This window comes from Branchiostoma belcheri, unplaced genomic scaffold (assembly GCF_001625305.1).
Source record: "Branchiostoma belcheri isolate BF01 breed outbred unplaced genomic scaffold, Haploidv18h27 scaffold270, whole genome shotgun sequence".
Lineage (NCBI taxonomy): Eukaryota > Metazoa > Chordata > Leptocardii > Amphioxiformes > Branchiostomatidae > Branchiostoma > Branchiostoma belcheri.
The window spans coordinates 46,851-67,042 of record NW_017803877.1 but is presented as its reverse complement, the minus strand read 5'-3'; the positions used below and the strand labels follow the sequence as shown (position 1 = coordinate 67,042).

General features: G+C 42.6%; 2 protein-coding genes across 2 annotated transcripts; one reads left to right on the top strand and one right to left on the bottom strand.

Annotated features, from left to right (window-relative positions):
- The first annotated feature begins 200 nt into the window (after window positions 1-200).
- On the top strand, window positions 201-3,575 carry LOC109472381 (kelch repeat and BTB domain-containing protein 13-like). Its single transcript, XM_019772114.1, has 4 exons — window positions 201-392; window positions 918-1,820; window positions 1,926-2,038; window positions 2,369-3,575. Exons 2-4 carry the CDS (start codon window positions 942-944, stop codon window positions 3,054-3,056), a joined length of 1,680 nt encoding a protein of 559 aa, XP_019627673.1. The 5' UTR covers window positions 201-392; window positions 918-941; the 3' UTR covers window positions 3,057-3,575.
- LOC109472379 lies at window positions 3,098-19,819 on the bottom strand. The gene is given in 25 exon segments (XM_019772112.1): window positions 3,098-4,214; window positions 4,634-4,768; window positions 5,189-5,380; window positions 5,911-6,093; window positions 6,414-6,523; window positions 6,840-6,966; window positions 7,444-7,542; window positions 7,809-7,927; window positions 8,248-8,391; window positions 8,588-8,697; window positions 9,265-9,428; window positions 10,835-10,981; window positions 11,362-11,446; window positions 11,571-11,788; window positions 12,250-12,459; window positions 12,874-13,019; window positions 13,430-13,495; window positions 13,498-13,621; window positions 14,094-14,241; window positions 14,449-14,573; window positions 14,897-15,029; window positions 15,489-15,616; window positions 15,842-15,959; window positions 16,301-16,402; window positions 19,642-19,819. Coding segments are annotated over 24 exon segments (3,363 nt in total). The 5' UTR covers window positions 16,387-16,402; window positions 19,642-19,819; the 3' UTR covers window positions 3,098-3,968.
- Window positions 19,820-20,192: the final 373 nt, after the last annotated feature.

Below are 20,192 nucleotides of genomic sequence, written 5' to 3'. Positions count from 1 at the left end.
AATCATCCTCAACTGCAGATTTCTTGATAATAAAGCCAGTAACAAAGATGTCAATTTGATGTCGCAAACCAGAGAAACGCCAAAGTGCAATTGGTACTGCATACATCGATGACGATGCAGGAATTAAATATTTGAGCATTGCAAGCCATCCATCCACATACGACGACTCTCTCTATCAGCTCTGTACCGCACGTATCCAGTATCTATTTTGAGACGTTGTTCTTCTGACGGGGTCAGACCGTGGACGTCCCTCACGTGACCTGGTTGGATTTCATCTCGGTAAAAATAGACCGTGTTGTGTTGTGTCAGGATCGATGTTACTGCAGATTATTGATCCTTGAGCCAGCGGATCAGGAGAGAAGCTTAACATCGGCAGAATTACTGGACTATAGGTAAGTCAGACCATTCAATTGTGTCATAAATAATCGGGATTAAGTACGTTCTCGAGATCTCCCCAGCCACTTGAAAAATGAGTGCTTACGTGTCCTTTGCCGGCAAACATGGCGGCTGTGTGTTAGGTCATTGTATGATGTGATTTCGTTCAAATTTTGTATCTTTTTTTAAACCCCCACTGCGAAAGAGAGTTTTCGGAGACATAACGTACAAGTACCTTTTTCCAATTCATTTGTTATCAAGTCAGTTGACATCTGTGAAGACGTTACACCGTATTATAACCTGTGACATAACCTGACTGGCAGCATTCAGCTACCAATACCTACAGTTTAAGTACCGTGTAGTTCCTCACGTTATAAGAGTACCGACTTTGACGAATGTGTTCGTCATAACTTGTCCTCATTCATGGCGAATCTTTTTACTAACATCGCTGAATGTAGGTCATTAACCCAGTACGCTATTTATTGTACACACTATATAGTAACACAGAATTTGTATAGAACCGATACTTTTTTCCGTCACAGGTTGAAACGTCGGAAGTTTACAAGATGAAGCTGTCCCGTTTCCTGTGCTTCGGTGGCAGTAACCTCATTCTGCGGGAGAGGTTGCGGCGCTACCTGGGTCCCATCATCGACCCGGTCCGTGACAAGGTTACCCGGGCTTGTCAGACAACAGTCACGGTTACCATGGAGGTCCTGTTATGGACGTACGCCTACACGCACGCGCTGTTGTCCATCCTTCTCGTCTGGGACGTAACGCCTGCCATCACTGGGCGCAAGGCTTACGCGCCAAGTCCTCTGGACCAGCGACGGAAGCCACAGAGAAACTCAGATGTAGTTATCCTGGTAGATGAGTACGAGTTTGAGTCTAACAAAGCTGTTTTGTCCGAGAAAAGCGAGTATTTCCGAGCGATGTTTGAATCCGGGATGAAGGAGTCCACTGAAAAGATCCTGACGTTACACGGCGTCCCGGCCGCCATATTTGACATCATCATCGACTGCGTCCACGGCTCTCCTCTCGCGGTAACGGACGAGAACTTGGCTGACCTGGTGGCCGCGGCGTCGTTCCTGCAGATGCCCTGCGTCATCACCGGCTGCGTGTTCTTCCTGCGCGCCAACATGGACGTGGACAACTGCACGGACGTCCTGGCACTGGCCGAGACGTACGGCGTGCAGGAAATCATCGAGGAGGTCTACAACTTCATGCGGGACAACTACATCGACTTCTGCAAGAGTGAGAGCTACCAGGTTCTCAGTCCGGAGAAACGGGAACATCTGAAGACGCTGCGGAACAGCGGGAAGCAGTACATCGGGATCATCAGTAAGGAAGGCGCCATGAGGGGCTTACAGGTAGATGCAGATGACGTGAAGAAGTTACATTACTACGACGAGGAACGGGACAAGTGGAAACTACTAGCTACTCTACCGGTTGAGGTAAGGTTCTCTCACTTTTCCCAAAGGTTTTACTTCAAGCTATTGTGACAGCAACTTTGAAAAATATCATTTACGTCTCTGTTTCTTGTAACCTCCCAGGTTTCTCGATGGAATTGTAGCGTTGCAGTGATTGAAAACTACCTGTACGTGGTGGGAGGGTTCAAGCCCCGCACAGGTGACTCCTGCTTCCAGTACCTGCCAGGTGCCTACAGGTGAGTACACACACCTGCCAGCTGCCTACATGTGAGTACACACAGCTGCCAGCTGCCTACAGGCGAGTACACACACCTGTCAGGTGCCTACAGGTGACTACACACACCTGTCAGGTGCCTACAGGCGAGTACACACACCTGTCAGGTCCTACAGGCGAGTACACACACCTGTCAGGTGCCTACATGTGAGTACACACACCTGTCACACACACCTGTCAGGTGCATGCCTACAGGTGAGTACACATACATGTCGGATACCCTTTTTAATGATTATTTATTGACAGTCCCGTGGAAATAGCTGATCTGACGTCTGGCGTTTTTCCTTTGCAGGTACAACCCCTGTAGGAACTCGTGGGAAGAGATCCGCGCCATGAGGAAGCGTCGCCGCCACTTCAGTCTCGTGCCGCTAGAGGGCGCGCTGTATGCCATCGGCGGCTGGTGGCTGGACGCCTTCGCCCCGGACGCGCGGAGCCGCATGTTCGACTCCATCGAGAAGTACGACCCCGATGCCGACCGATGGAGCATCGTGACCACCCTCCCCCTGCCCAGGTACCGCGTTCACATGACGCTAACCCATGACAACCCCCTGGCAGTCGCCTTCAATTCCTCCATCTTCATCCTCCTAGCCTATAGGGGCATCATTGTCATGCACCAGTACACCCCCTCTACGGACAATTGGAGAGAAGTGTGCGAGGTGCCGTTTCACAACGATCTATACACTGTCTACACGATGCTGTCGCTGGATGACGTCATCTACATTATAGGGGGGAATTTCGATGAGAACCTGGTGGTGAGTTACAGACCGGACACGGACGAGTGGACCAAGCTCAGCTCGGTCACCAGGGTGGCTTATTTCAACGGCAGCGCCACCTTGCGGGGACGTAAGATCTACATCGGGACGGCGGAGGACCAGACGCTGCAGGTGTACGATGTGGACACCAACACGTGGCAGTCGGCAGGGGGCGCTACTATGCCGTTCCTGGGTCCTCTGGTCGCCTTCACGCTATCACTGGGCTGACCGTGCTAGATGATTAGTGTAGCTCAGAGCATATGATCAGAGTATACTACATGTATGTGAACAAAGTACAATATGTAGAGGTGGACACAATACTTAATGACGTTCAATGATAATTCAATTTTGAAACAAAATAATTTGAGCTACAAGCACAGAAGTCTCGCATCACTGATCACCTTAGTTTGACTCTAGTTCATTTATTTCTCTACAAGGTATATCAAAACTTCTCATTAAAGTACACCATCAAAATATGGTTAATATGCAATACATTGGTCTGTAAAAATGCACAAGGAACTAGAATATCCATTTACGCCATATAACCATATCAATTGCTTGCACTTTTCCAGTTCACTGCAGACAAGAAGGTTATAGGCAGACAATAACTATAACAGACTATAACTTTGCTACAGGGTGAACCCAAGTCATTATTTTGTACATGGACAATTTAGAAACGTATAACAGTTAAACGCAGTGTCAGGTGATTGTGTTTTTTATGCATGTAGAATGAATTTGCTGTCTGTCGACCGTGTTGAGTCTACTACTGCAATGAACACAAGCCTAGGTTCTATTTCTTATATGAGTCAGCAGCTCCCACAGTACGCCAGATATCGAAGGCACTTTGCTTCCCCAATAGAAGTATTTGTCGTAAGATCATTAACGCAAGATTTCTTAAAAGGCTTTAAGGTGAGGCGACAGAACCAAATTGAGTCAACCACCAAAACGTGATTGTTGGTTTTGTCGGTAAGCCTATGTACAAGTGCAAAATGTAGGAACGACATCTAACATCGCTCCCAGGCTGAACACTTCTGACAATATATTGATACATTCAGTATTAATACATACCATGGTTTCCGGGAAATAATTTAGCATTTTGAAATGCATAGACCCTCTAATTCCACATATGCTCTATCAGTGTCATAATATTGAACAGGTCTTGGACTTTTTCTTCTTCTTGTCTTTGGGGTTGATTCCAGCGAGTTCCATGTTACCCGTTGTTGTTGGCGGCACGTTTGTTGGTGTGGTCTTCACTGCATATGTATGTTTACCGTTGTCCAGAGCAGGCGCTACCTGTGGCATGTCCTCTGTCTTTCTGTCTTCCTTTGCATCCTGTGGGACGACATCTTGCCCCTTTGTTTTTTCTGTTGTGGCCTCGCCATTCCCCTGCAAACAGTAATCATATCATATTAGATGATTATTTTTGAGTTGGCAACACTCTGTTGCTTTCTAACACAATTTTCTACTTATGGTATGACCACTTTTCATATCATCTTACCGCTAAAGATCCAAACCAAATGTGTCATTATTTCATCCGTGCGCCGGAACCATACATTTTAGGTAAAACCTTCACGATCAAAGTTACCCATATATATTTTCCAACGGTAGGGTCCAGATATTGAGATACCGTTTTGTTGTAGGCTAGTCCGTAGGCTGCAGGACAAAATAAGATCGTATTGATCAATTACTTCATAGTAATGAGCGCATATTTTACAGATTTATGAATCAAAGGTGAAAATAGCTATCTGCTTACGATGTAATTGTGTTTTAAGTTTCGTTCTTCCCATATGAATCCGAAGTCTTACCTGTTCTGGCGCAGCCGGTTTTGTAGCGTTTTGCTCAACCGGAGGAGATTTTGAACGCTGGGGCTTTGGAGCTGGTGTGGCATGACGGGATACCTGTTGCATCAGTTCTTCAAATTTGGCGCCTTCCCAGTCGGTCTACAGGCAGAGGAGAAAACGTCTGTTATAACTGCTCGCTTCACACGATGATGGACGTCATTTGCATAATTTATAAGGAAATTAAAAGCTGGAATACCCTTTTTTGTTAAGAAAAGACTATTGGGAAGGGGATATGATCATGCTGATATAATTCAAGCAAATGAGTTGATCAAATGATGAATTTCTACTTACAAGCAGATGAATTTATTATTCGCATAATCAAAACATTTATGATAGATCAGTCGTAAAGGTTACCATCATTTGGCGAAGGTAAGCAACGATACTATGTGTATGTGTGTGTGACTGTGTGTGTGTATGTGTGTGACTGTGTGTGTGTGTTTGTGTGATTATTACTTCGTCAACGGCCACTGCATTAGAAAACGTAATGGACGAAATGCAGTAGGAATCATTTTACTGTACCTGAGTGCGTTCATCCCTACAGTCTATGTACAGCAGTTCTGTGAAGGCCATGCTCATGGGTCCCTCTGGCGGCCAGGACGTGTCCTGCAGCAGCAGAGGCACGATGGGCTTGCGCAGTGCGTCCGCCAGACTGACTTCCCTTCGGCAGTTCGCGGAGAGCGTGTACTTCGGAGTCACGCAGGAAACAACAACCTAGTACGGAAAAATGCTTCTTGAGTATGAGATGGCACAAAATGTTTTTAAGGAAGATCTCTCCGACTATTCCATCATAGTTTCTGCAGAAGAAACCCACAGGAATTGAGTTTGAGAAAAGATGTAGCGCTAATGTATGCTGAATCACATGGTGTAACTTATGGAGGCAAAGATGTTCAATATGAAAGAGGCAAATCATTAACAGATCTACTGATGCATGATATAGTTTATTTTGGTTGGTGATAATGATTGGTTAAAAACTTTTGTTCTAGCAAAAAGGCTTCTCTGTCACATGGCGTCTCTGAACTAACGGAGACGGGAGACGACATGGTTTACCAGATACCTTTGATCCAGTGTTGACGTCAAACTTCAGAGAAGCGGTGAGTCAGTCTACCGAAGAAGACCAGAGTGACTGATCGAAACTTCTAGGTGAGAGCATTTACCTTTGTGTTGGAGCAAAAATTTTATCTTTACACAAAGCCACAATATGTTGTACCTTTAGGCCGCGGTAGTAATTACTATCTTTTCACCTTGGCGCTCCTGATGCCCTTGTCAATCTTGCCGTACAGCGCGTCCCCTCCTCCCATCTGCTGTATGTCCATCCAACACGTGAACCCTTGTGACGTCAGCTGACTGTACAGGGCTTTCACCTGCGGCTGGTGACCCCACTGGTAGGACAGGAACACTTCCGGGTTAACCACCGGTTCTACTTCCTGTCGGGAAGATACAGTTTGCGCCATTAGTCAATGCGTTTTATATTTTCTATTTGTGGCAGTAGTTGCATAGACAGGTAAACGCCCTGTTTTCGTTCGCAAATTTTAAAGTACGATCTCAAATGGCTTTCAGATACATGTCTACAGAGAAATCTTCACAGTCTCAAACAAAACGAAAAAAGTTTAATACACACTTGCTACTTGAGCATCGACGACCCCCTTTGAAGAAGAGGGATTTAAGTTTTTGTATGGGGGCATGAATGGGCTTGATATAAACGCATTCTTAACAAACTAGGTATCATATTAGTGAGCTGACAAACCTTTTCCTCCACTGGAGGGCTGGACGTCTTTTCCTTCTTTACAGACTCGCTTTCTGGACTGGCTTCCTTCTCTTCCTTTTTCTCGACACTTGGTGTCCAGTTCCTGTATTCTGTATGACATTCAAGGAGAATCCAGACAGGCTCTGATTTTGCTTATGATCTAGTACTACTTATACGAAGATGTCGATGTGTTTGGATAGGGTATGTGCACGGAAGTGGCTGCAAATAGCAATGGTCCTTTTTCTTCAGATATCAGGCAATCAAAGATGTCTTAGAGAAAGACGAGAAGGCAGTAAAACAGATCTAAAAGAAATTTGACTAAAATATCAAAGGGTAGTGATGAATGGTGAGTCACGTCATGATCAGACATTGGACTGACGTTCTGCGCTTTTTAGAAGACGGGATATAATTATATATTCCACCTACCATCCGTGACGAGGCTCTGGTCCGATGCGGCGTGATAGGCCAGCTGTCCCAACAACTCGTAGAAACTGGAGTCCGGCCAGAATTTACCGGAACCGGAACTGGCGCCGTGAAACATGATGTACAGGAGCTGGGAAACCCAATGGTTTATTTTTACTTGGAACAATCTTACGTTGAGGAACCGTTGAATAGCTTTCTATTGTCTTGTCAGGAACTCGCTACTTGAAGCATGGTGTAAAGCAGCTTGGGGAAGAGAAGACGCTAAACTGAACTATGATTAAGTATATGTATTTGTGCAAATGAGGTGTTATATGTCGGGGTAGTGTGGCGTAACGGCAGAGCGCCCGGGTCGGAACCAAGCGGTCCCGAGTTCGAATCCTGCCAATCCACCGATCTTGTGCCCTAGGGAAAGGCACTTGACGCGACTTTCCTTACTTAACTCTGGTGAAAATGAGTATTGTCTATTGTCTTCTACGTCGGTGGCGGCATAAAAAAATAAAGTTAAAAAACTTAGAGTATGCCGCCACCCTGTCTTGTGTCAAGTGTTGGAATACTAGTAACAAAAAAAATACTCATGCGTAAGGAACGAAAAGGCGAAAGGGTTTACCTGTGAGAAGATCATGCTCATGGACCCAGGCGGCGGCCAGGGCGTGTTCTCCACCAGCAGGGGGATGATGGGTTTGTTCAGCAGGTTCGCCAGGTTGATCTGGATAGAAGATACAAAGGAAATGTACATTTCTATTGGCTTCTATATACCACAGTCGTTAGCATCAAGTTCAGAAGTTCATGCAATTTCTGAAAGCCTAAGATATGAAACGTTATACGAGCACTGAATCTAAACGTTAACATCCTGTTTCTGTATCGGTAAGGCCTGTATCACTGCCCTTCGCCGCGACACACCAGACATTACTGTTCATTACTCTCATTTTGATGCGTGATGTGTTTTTCTGTGTATGTGTTGTACAGACTGACCTCATGGTTGCAGTTGGTGGACTCTGCGTACTTGGGCGTGACCATGGCCAGAACGACTTTGGCTCCCCGCATGCCCTTGTCTATCTTCGCGTACAGCTGGTCTCCTCCACCCATTTGTCCTAAGACGAAAATCACACTTTAATTTATGGATCATCATAGTCCTTTTCATTCGTACTTTCTATGCACTGTTTGTGGGCTCGACTGTGAGCAGCTAGACAAGCTCTGCTCCTGCAGGACCGGCTTCTTTTCCGCATTGTAGCAAACTCTTTGATCCGAAGTTCACTTTCGAGTCTTTCTGCACCTTGATGGAGCTTGAGCCGCCAAGAGGTGCGATCTTGACGAGATCTTAGAGATATACGAAATACAATAACATGAAGGGAAAACGCTTGGAGTATTAATTTTAGATCTTGCGTCTTGGTTGTATGATGAGTAACCTTACCGATGTCCATCCAGCTGTCGTACCCAGCCATGTGCAGATGTTCCTTGATGAGTTTGACCTGGTCCTGAATGTCCCACTGGTAGCTGATGAAGATGGGAGGGGGGTTGGTGGGCTCGTCAGCCGCTGGTTTGGGTACAGCTGCGCCTGTAGAAGACAACAGGATAATATATCATATCATATATATATAATATCCTTAATTTCAGATTGTTTCCGAAGCTTATCATAATATATCATACAGGAGAAGGTGGTGTCATTTCTGCATTCGTGCAAACAAGATTTGATGGCGACATGCACAGTATTGAAATATTCCGAAAGACATTTTTATTGTCTTTTTACTTACCTGCCTCCTCCATAGCAGTCTCTATGATTCCGGCGGCGTCTGTCCGGCCCATCTCCTGTAGGGACTTCAGCACAGCGTAGGTCGCCTCACTGCTGCGGTGGGTGTTGTACCTAGCGGATTCCAGCGATCTAGACATTAACATTTCGCTAACGCAACTCTAGCTATTATCTTGACATAAAACCACAAACTAGCAACTAGCTCATCATAGCTATTTTCATACAGCTGCAATGTGACGAAAGTTGTTATTCCTTTACTTCTTTTTAAGCAAGGAATAATAATGATAATGATAAGAATACTGTTCTGTTAATTATATAAATTGGTAGTAAATCAACGATAAACTGCAATTGTCGAGCCAAATCAGTGTATATTCTATGCCTTTGTACTTTGTACCAAACCTATATTTTAGCGACTGTGATTCTCTAGTCTGATGTCGTGAATCAGATATGCACACCTTGCAGTCATCAACAAAGCTTCTAAGTAAGGAATAGACGAGGGATTTAACACATGTGATAGCTGCGGTAGAAAGAACACCCAGCAAGAAAGAATAGATTTGGAATTTACGATTCTTTAAGCATCGCTGTGGCTCTAGATGTCTATTGAGATATCTACAGAGAGCTGCGGTGGCAAAAAACTTTAGTAAGCATCAGCGAGGCAGGAAAGAACAGACGTGAGTCTACCATTCGTTGAGCATGGCTATGGTGGGGTCGGCGTTGGTAGCCCAGGCCCGGATGTCCTCGGGCCCGTACCCGAGCCGAACCGCCAGGAACCTCCAGTCATAGTCCCCTTCCTCATTCATCAGCAGGGACACGTCACGGGACCACGCAGGGGCGGCGCTCAGGGTCTGGCAATGACGGAGGCGGGCACACGGTCAACAACTTACGGTAAACTTTATTAAGTGTCAGTCTTATAAAAAAATACGGTAAAAAAGGACAATTTCAGTTTGTAGGCTTTGTAAGCTTCAGTTTCTGATTACGCAACGGCATATTTTCCACACCATTATGATAAAAAAATCTATGCTACAGTCATGACGTAAATGTTGTTCAACGTTTGGCATACACGAATGAAAACAGCCATGTTTGCAGCTTAACAACATTGTGCATTTTATTGTTTGCCCATTGCCTACTGAGGTTACTAACTCATTACAATGGAAGACTTGTATGCAACATAGTTCAGGCAGCTGTGTACCGGTACGCAGTACCGATACTGTACCGGAAAAATTGATTAGGTACAGGTCCAAAATACCTAATCCCTCAGTACCGGTACTGTACCTAAACAATTTCACACCAATTTTATGCCTATTTGTGACCTCAAATGTTTAAATAGCTGGTTAACAATGGGTGCCTGTGTAAGGACAGTGTGTTCATGAAAACAAAAACATCTTAGTTTTGCCTATATTTCATCTGAGCATTCGCCATAAACAAAGAATAAACCTTAACTATCAAGTTTATTTATGTTTTTTTGTTATTGAAGGAGTTCAGAAGAGCATATAAATTGGTCGAATTGTTCAGGTACAGGTTCAGGTCCGGACCTGTACCTAAACCTGTGTACCTGTACCTGTACCTAAAATTTGTTTAGGTACACAGCTCTAGGCAGGACCGATATATTGAAAACTAACAACGACAATGAGACTCCTCGACCTGTCTATTCGCGAGCACCTTCGGTTTTTCTCTCCATATGTTTCAGAATTCCGTCCACTTTTGTACCTAGGCTCTGTATCTCATGAGCGAATTCTTTCCTAAAACTATTCAAGTCAGAACGAAGGTTGGCAAGGTCTTGTCTCAACGGAGTGATCAGGACCGCGTCTATGGCGTCCAAAAGCTGCCGGTGTTCAGGTGAAAGCTGGGGTGTGGCAGCCGGGGTCTTTAAATCGGAAAACAATTCGTTATTTTAATCAAAAGATGAATTTTGGTAGGAGTTTGTAGTTAGTATGGGGTTAGACAAAAAGTAGTTGATGAAATGGGACACTGACAAATATTTCATTTAGGTTAGTCAGTTATGCAGTTTGCAAGAACCAAAAAAGAAAACATAAACCTATTAAAAGATGTACAGAAATAGTGCTGAACATAAGTTTTTTTAAATTTTTGTGTATTTTTTCCCTTTATATCATATCGTTCAAAAAATTTTTCCGCCGGGCCCCGGCTTGGGATTTGTGACCTTAGCATTAGTCAGTGCCCTGTACTCATCAGATACTGCAGGCTGTGTAACCTGTCGGACTGAACTCAATTCTAACTATAACATAGTCCATACCTTGTGATCTATCTCCTCCACTTTCTCCACCGTCTCGTCCACCACGTACTCCAGCTCCGTCAGCTTCTCTCCCTGCTGTCGGACGTCCTCCTGCACCTCTCCCAGCTGTTCCCGCTGGGCAGACACGTCATCGGCCAGGTCTTCTACCTGTGGGACGGATTTTATAATAGGTCAAGGTCACTTCTGTGTACTGTAAGGTAAAATTACGTTCCTTGGACTGCGTGGCGTGACGGAAGAACATTCGGCTCAGAACCAAGAGGTCCCGAGTTCGAATCCTGCCATGTTACCAACCTTGTGCCCTTGAGAAAGGCACTTAACACGACTTTCCTCAATTCGTTAACGAGTATACCAGAATGATCATAATCATGAAGTTTGCAGACTTACATATTTGGGGGTACTAACATTTGGGGAAAATGTAGTGTAATTTGTCACGCCCAATCTTCATGCTTTTTCGGTTCCCGATTCAGAATGGAGTATGATTCATAATGGAGTACGAATGTCTATCTGGCATGTTGTAACATTCTTACCTTTCCCTCTGTTTGTGTGACTCGTTGGTCTAGCTTGTCTACCTCTTCTTTCTGCTCTTTGATGTCCTGGTCCAAACTCTTCAGACTGTTAAAGAAAGAAAGATAAGAATTGATCACCAGGGAAGTATGAAATGGAAATAAAAACAATGATTGGATTGAAAGGTTGGATATTATGACTGTACGAATGTTTCTGTTGAATTTTAACGAACCTTCTATCATCAAGGTAGTCCAGCATGCCTTGCGCCATGTCGGCGACTCCAGGTTGGCTGCTCTTCAACAAAGCTTCGATGTTTGCCCTCCGTTTCTCCAACACAGACTTGTACCGGCCTCCCACGGTCTTCATAAACATCAGGACAGAGCTCTGGTACATGACGTCCCCTGTGGTGAGCTTGTCCGTGAACAGGGCCATAACTCTCTCTGCGTACTCCTGTGTATTGGAATAGAAAGGCATCGACAAATGTCTCAAGATCTGGTTCTGGTCAAGATCTGGTTCTGGGAAAGCAATGTAGTACCGGATTTGCATTTGGGGAAACACGCAATAGCACCATGTACTAGTATTAACATACTAAATGTATAACGACAATGTCGAACCTAACTTCTCATTTTATCCGAAGAACTGTTGTCCATGGTATGCATGGATGAGTGGTTTATTACGGTTCTCAGGAGTATTAATTAAACTTCTATCACAGCCATAGACATACGTTTTCAAAACTGGCTACTGACTACTTAGATATTTACAAATGATCGTTTGTACAAATTAAACATTTAAAACCATTAAATCACAATTACATGTAATGCTGACACAAAGCAGGTAAATGGTTTTAGTACATGGTGGCCTTGATATTCCATTTTTGTAATATAACCCACAGTTTATTAATAGCCACTTACCTCATTGTATAATCCTATGATAGACTCCACCTCGTAGATGAAGTAACACATCATCGGCTGAGACTTGTACACCTTCTCTAACGTGTCGATCTTGTCCAGGAAGGGCTTAGTGTCGTACTTGGCGAGCTCCTTCATGGTTTGCAGTGCGTATGACATGGAGGACATGTTGTCGAAACCCTCTTCCAACTTCTCTGCATATGGCATCATAACCTGCAGATGGAAGGCATATAACATCATTTACATGGGATTTGTTCTTGATGTATTTTCTATTGTCAAAGTTAAGCCAAAAGAACTATATAGCAGACAACCAAAATTCTATATTCTATATTCTACATTATCTATGGCAATCACTCGGTATCTTTATTTGCAATCAGATACAGATTCATGTACAGATACAGACTTTCCGAGTAGGATGACCGTGCCAGTCCCTATACACCTGAGTTAGGGTCACAGTTGACACGGTGGCCTTCGCGTGGATTTGTTTAAGGTGGATAACATTCGCAACATTACTTTATATTCTATATAATTACTCTGGCATTATCAGACTAGTACAGGCGAACACCGTTCGTTTTGGTTTACTTTCTGCAATTCTTCTCGCTGCAGTTTGTAAGGATACATACTCACTTGTGGATCGCTCTTTGATATCTCGTGGAAAAGGTGGTAGAAGCCGTATTGTCTGTCAGCAGAGATGTCGTCCATCTTCTCGACTATTTCAGGGAGACGTTTTTGGAACGTTTCAGGGTTGTGCTTGTACACGGCTGGCAGTACGTCTGTGGAAACGGAAGTATCCATTACTTCATTCCCGGGCAAGATAGTAGCTTCCCTTTTTCGTTAAAAAAGCCACAGCAAAGCAAACTTTACCTGGTTCTTTGGATAACATTTTCGAGTCTTGGTTCGGGATAAAAGGTGAAAATTGGAAGGAAAGAATCCAAAACTCTATGTTCAAATTACTAAAAAAATCCTAATGCTTAGAACCAATAGGATACCGATCACTAAGGCATTGATCAACTAGATTACCCATAATTGACCTTAACCTTTGCTTTCCCAACCCTAACCTACCTACTAAATATGATAACGATACAAGTTATAACCGGTTAAAAATCGCCAATCACTATATACATATATGGTGTACCTAACACAAACTTTCTCGACGAAGGTAACAAACCGCCAGCATACTGACCAGCGATTTCATTGGCATCGTTGTTGATGAAGGCGTCCAGGAGCGGGTCGGCGTGCGGGGCCAGGACTCCCCCTGCTGCATGAACATGCTGACGTAACTGGACAGGCCCATCTGCTCAGAGACCTCCTCGTTACCAAGGAGACGGATGAAGCCAGGCGTCACCAACATCAGGTGCTCAGGATTACTCATGTTCTGTGTTTAGAATCAATCGTTAGCAACCAGAAAGTGTAGTGTCATCATTAATCTCTTATCATTGGTAATTTTTTTTCTTTGTCTAAATTCAACATCAAATCTAATGTCGGTATTCGTCGGTGACGCTTAGACATTTAAATAATAAGATACGCCAAACACAGTTACTCAAGCAACGACCGTTTCCAAAATCATATCCAGATGCTTGAGTAACTGTTATTGGTGGAATGTAGGCATTGTTAATCTAATATATTTAGTATAGAATTAGTGTGTCTAGGACTCTCTATTTTCAATGACAAGTGTAAAAATCAGTCGCACATTTAAGAACATCACAAACAAGAAATTAAATCTGAGGTTCTAGGCCACCGAACCTGCGAACACACAAGCACGACCGAAATCAATACCTTCCGAAAGGTTACTAATGATATCCTTCCCTGGAGATGAAAATGTATCATAGAAAAAAAAGAAGAAGCACCTTGCTGAGAAAATTGGCCATCAGAGTCCTGATGGCCATTCCATAGGCAGTCTCCCGGTCCGGCTCATCTTCGTTATACAGCTCCTTCTCCGAGCAGTAGTTGATAATCTCTGATAGCCTTTTTACATTGTCAGTGCTCTTTGCACACCTGAAATCAGACATAACACTTCGCTTAAATATGATGCACATATAGTTGTTCTGTGCGTCACTCATGTCGAAACAACACGAGAATCGGTACCTCTAAGCGTTCTACATTTTACAATTTGTTCACTGGTCGATAGGATACCAGAATTACAAAAACATAAGCAGACAATTTTAAGGAAGATGAATATTTTGCTAAACCATGGTAACTTACTCCGCTAGGTTCCCACATAACCAAGATGTTACTGCGATGGCGATCGTTGAGTTCGGATCAAATTTCTCCGCCTTGATCATCCCGATGTAGGCGTCGAGCACACTCTTCGACTCTTCATCGTTCATCTTGATGAAAGATAAAACCGCGCAATTAGCACATGTAGAAAAAAAATCAACATGAAATGTACACTGTGAAAAAAAGATACTTACTGTCATTTTCAAGGGATTAGATGTCTGAATTGTTAGACGTATATGGCAGTCTTTGTCAAGGAAGGAATCCACCTTCTGTAACGCAGTAGATTGATCATTTGAGCTGGCAATTGAAGTCAAAGGTCCCTTTTTACAATGAATTCCAGATATAACGACACATATAAACTTTGACTACTTTGACTGGGACTGTTATGAGGTAGGAATGTTAACTCAAAGGATGTACAAATAACTGAACTCACCTTATTTAACATTTCTCGGATGCCATCAGCCCAGGTGATTCCCTTGGCCAGGTGCAGAAACGTCTCCGAGCCTTTGTTTAGGGCAAACACGAGCAGACTCACCACGTTCGGTCGGATCTTCTTATGACAGGTTCTAAACTCATCGGGCAGATCCAGCATATGTATCAATGGTTTATGTATCAATGATAATAGGCTGTTGGGATATTACGTTGACGTAAGATCACATCATAATACAAAGTACATCGTATATTAGCAGATATTGAGTGCTTATATAGCGTAATTTATCAACAATAATCATCCTAAATTCAAGTATGTATTGACTTGCACTGTGTAAAGTGTATAACTGAAATCGTTACGGAGTTTATCTGTAAAGTGACGATTTAATGTATATACTTTAATGTAAATGTCTACGAGGTTTGCGACATCACAGGTGCTTATAATATCAATGTCAGTGTAATCTTCGACGTGTTACACATATATGTCACGCCATTTGTGGCCATGACCAGCAAGCTAAGATTTTGTTGTTAATGTTAATTTCAATGCAGCGCTAGCATTTTATTTTAGACAACTCCCTAAACGATCTGTCACTTACTTTGACCTCTCCATCAGTTCCTCCACAGCATCATCCACCCGTGAGTTGTACCACGTTTCTTCGTCGTCTGTTTTCTCTTCAAGAACTCGGAACTTATCCAGAACCTCGCAAACTTCCTTGTCATGACCCTGTCAAAGGCGTAAAAATGCAGAAAATTCTAGTTACAAAACAAAATAGAAGTGGTCTGTTTAGTTATACATTTTAAATATCATTTTGTATGTATCATAACATCACTTGTAACTAGTAGCAAAGGCAGCTTCAAGTCTCTGTTCCGGATCCAGCCTCGTTCTGTTTCTTCCAGTCAAAACAGTTGACTCTCAATTCTGTGGTGGAACAGTCTAAACGATACATACCTTCCACTTGATCAGATTGTCTTGAACAACCCGTTTGAAGGCTTCCAGGTGTTTTGTTGTGGAACAATCCAGGCATGCGCACAGGAAGTCCACCACGGCACGGAGTGCTTTGTCATCTCTGCCACAAACAAAATGGAGGGCATTTTAAAATGTTAGGGAAGTACGTTAGCTAATACGTACCAGTTGAAAAATGTCACAGTCGATATCAGATAACACGTACAGTATGTCCATGCGTGTTCAACACGTATGTGTTGTGTGTCCAGCGCTAATCTTTACTATCAGGAAAATAGAAGTACAAAATACAAAACAAGCCATAAAATTTTACAAAAACATTAAGGCCTAGCATGAGAAAATATGTGATACTATCACAAACAATTACTTTTATAGTGGGATAAAGCAGTTATATGGGATATAGTGTCAGTATGTATCAGTCCTGTATGTACAAGATTTCCAACTCACTTGCTCTTCGCGATCTCCTCCAATTCTTCTTTGGTTTCTCGGATGTTCTTCTTATCCTTGAACCAATCCGTGCCCAGCTTATCCATGTCACGTGATCAGACGCTGTGAAAGCAAGCAAAGACGATGAAAGAGACGTATCAAATAAAATTATTGACGGGCCCTTTCTTCAAACGATATCTGGCCCTCCGTAGTAAATTCAGAAACATTCTACTCATAGTTTATAAAATATATCTACATGTATCTCTGAAAGATACCCCAGTGACGATTGCAATGAATATTGGTGGTATCGGTACTTGCAATTCTTGCTATGTCTTGAATGTCATGGGTAACAATATTTTCATAATCATTTGGAGGACATTGTAATCATATCCACGGGACAGCTTATCGCTTTCTTTACATCCAATAAACTATCCCTTAACCCTATCTAGACCGGGGGGGGGCTTAAAGTGCCCGCGGCAACTTTGATGTCACCTAGCGTCTGAACGGCTAAAGCTAGAACCGCCAAATTTGGTGACTTTTCCTAAAATATTATTGGCAACAAATCTGTATCAGTGGAATAAGATTTTGATTTTTCTTGTTGCCATGGCAACGGGTTTCTGACAGGCATTTTTTGCCAAATTTAATTATTTCCGTTTAAACAACAGAATTTTATGGGTTTTATGTCAAGTTACACATTGTTTCTAACATTAATAACATCACATATAATTATATGTAAATTTTATCATTAAAAATGCATAATTTATGCTAATTTGATGACGTCACTGGCCAAAATCCAAGATGGCGGACCATATCATTAGATCAGGTAAATGCAGCTTATTTTCCTTAAAATTTCATCAATACTCCCATTTTTTTTACAAAAAAGGTTCATATGAATGTCTTTAGTCTGTTTACAATGTATTTTAGGCTTCATCCTGAAAAAAAAACTATTTTTCAAAATTCAAGATTGATGATCCAAGATGGCGGATATGTAATATATGCATGACGTCATTTTATGACGTCACCGGTGTTGCTATGGGCAACATAAGACTTAGTACATCCTAATATTCTGTCATAAACACTTTTGGTAAAGTTATGTCGTATACTGTTTAGTTTTCAGGGAATAACCTATCTAGACGGTTTTGGCCAATAAAATCACATTAATGACGTCATAATGACGTCATATTACGTCACAACGACATAAAAATTGTACGTATGATAAATTTTTACTAGTACATCATCCTCTGAAAATTTGGTGGTCCTACGATATACCGTTCTTGAGTTCTGAGGGGGGGGCCGAATGAGCCCCCCCGGTCCCACCAAGCCCAAAAAAGCCCGGTCTAGATAGGGTTAAAATCAAAATGCAACGTCTACAAACAACATAAAACGGACGAAGCTAACACAGGAATTGTGAAATCCTGACCTTTATAAAGGTAAGCCGGTCGCTTTATTTTTCACCCGACCACTCCGTCTCAGCCCAAGGCCAAGACGAAACAATTACTGTTGTGTGACCTCACCAGGGGCGACAACAAAACACATCGCTCATCCCCGGCTGAACAATGGCGGAGTAATTTGCTCTGTACCCGACGTGGGCGTTTCCTCTAATGTCATTTGTGCAAATGGCATCGCCCGCGTTACCAAGGTGACGACAGCGTCAACCACTGAACTCAAGTAACCTTTACACCTATGTTCATTTATTATAAGCTTCAATATTGGCAAATGGATTATGGTCGGACAATTGTTACAAACATTACAAACACCAATACGCTCTTCAATAGGTTAATATATCAGTCAATAATTAACTATGTAATGAGTTGTCTAGCAAAGTTATTTACGTCAATCCTTAACAACCGTCTTACTAACTTCGCACTCATCTCCCAAAATCAAGCAGGATTTAGAAAAAACTCTGGAACAAACGATAATATCTTTGTAATTGACTCACTAATATCCAAATATGTAAATACTAACAAAAGATTATACGCGTGTTTTGTTGACTTCCAAAAGGCGTTTGACTCCGTGTGGCGCGAAGGTCTAATGTATAAATTACTTAGCTCAGGAATCGGAGGAAAATTCTATAGCCTTATAAAGTCCATGTACGCCACCCGCCAGACTTGCATAAAAGCCACGTCTGGTCTCACGCCATCTTTTATAACCAACAAGGGTGTTAAGCAAGGTTGCAATCTCAGTCCGACACTTTTTAATCTGTTTATAAATGACTTAGTTAAGGAACTAGACAACCCAGAATGTACTCCACCCACTATTAAGTGACTATGCACCCAATCTAAGTGACTATGCTCATACCAGTAGTGTTGTCATATGTACAGTGGCAGTGCACTATATATGGCTCTCAGACCAGCAGTTGAGTTGATTAACTTGCTATTTTTGTGACTTCCCCTGTTCATACTCACGAAGGTCTGATGTATTAGTGCCTCGTGGCTCATGTAAAGATTACGTTTTTTTTAAATAAATATGCTAGTAAACTTGAGAAAAATGTACAAACGTATAGCTTATAATCATAGCTACTATCATCTTATCGATACTTGCATGGTACCGGCAAATGCGAATCGTCAGAAACACACAGCGTTGTCTCACAGCGCCACCCCTTCATGCTGCGTGCTCGTTTTACTTAATGAAGTCCAAAGTCAACATACCTGTAATTCACTATGAAAACATCCTGTCCACGTACAATAGGAACTGGTTGTTAGCACAAGTATTTGGCGCAGTGGAACGGGCGAGGCTTTATTTAAGAAGGTACATGTACTACATGTACGTAACACGAATAATATGTACTAAAGCATCTGTAAACACTATCGGGACAAAGGGCGTCAACTTTGACACCACTGTGGTTGCTGCCATTGAGGGTTTAGACTACATATCATTATAATACAGACTACATAGAGCAATACGTTTGTCTAATAAAAAGGATATTTTCACATGGTGGTTAGGTTGATAATCGTATTTCTAGTGTGTTTCTGCCAGGGGGTTGCCGTCATGGTCCCTTGCTAGCTTGTTCACCCCAAGTTGAAATATCACAGTAGGCATACCATACACCGTAAACCGTAGTGTATATCGTGTGATCACGTCCATTACTAATATTGACATGTCAATATATCTACTCTCCCATGGGATAAGTGAAATACAATTGAAACAACAAATTCAAATCTTCACGCAAAATAAACGTATTCGTATCTTTTTTATATAATAGATATGTGTTAGACTTGAATGAAATAACGTATAGTTTTTTAAATCTTCGCGCAAATAATAGAGGCAACACAAAAGACTCCTAGCCTGTCGTTAAAAACCTTGTCATGAGGTAACTGAGGTCAGCCGTATTATTAAATCTCGTCAAACCTGTTTCTACTCACCTCTACTGACTAAGTAAATCCTCCTTTTCTAAGTCGTCTTCACGTTCCACATGTCCAGATATCCTGCATTTGTGACCCAAGAAACGTACTGCCGCGCTGCACCATTTTTAGTTAAAACAACAATTACAGAAGGAGCAAGTTGTTACAAAACAACACAATGCCGGTCTGTCATTCATTAAAAATTCAAGATGGCGGCAAGGCATATGACAGGGTTACCTGGTTGCCATGGATAGGTTAGGGTTGAGTGATCGCTGTCTACTGACGTCACAAGGCCTGAGCTGTACATATAGAAACTTGAAATGTCATTATGTCAACTGGAGACGCTACCATGGGCCGCACATTGCATTTGCCTAACCACTAGAGTAACCCATAGCAGGGTCAATAATGTAATGTTTGCGTGACCATGTCCGGCGCTCATGTTTAACTATGAAACGTCCATGGGTAATTATGCAAAAAGAATATATAAACCCGAGATAGAGGTGGCGCAGTTGTAGAATGGTGACGTCATAGGATTACTACGAAGTTAGGCTACGTTCCGCATATACCAACGA

Bases quoted from the DNA above. Each gene is read 5' to 3' on its own strand.
- LOC109472381 (XM_019772114.1), top strand. From the start codon at position 942: ATGAAGCTGTCCCGTTTCCTGTGCTTCGGTGGCAGTAACCTCATTCTG. The intron at 1,821-1,925 runs GTTGAGGTAAGG...GTAACCTCCCAG, and splicing joins AACTACTAGCTACTCTACCG to GTTTCTCGATGGAATTGTAG. The intron at 2,039-2,368 runs GTGAGTACACAC...TTTCCTTTGCAG, and splicing joins TACCTGCCAGGTGCCTACAG to GTACAACCCCTGTAGGAACT.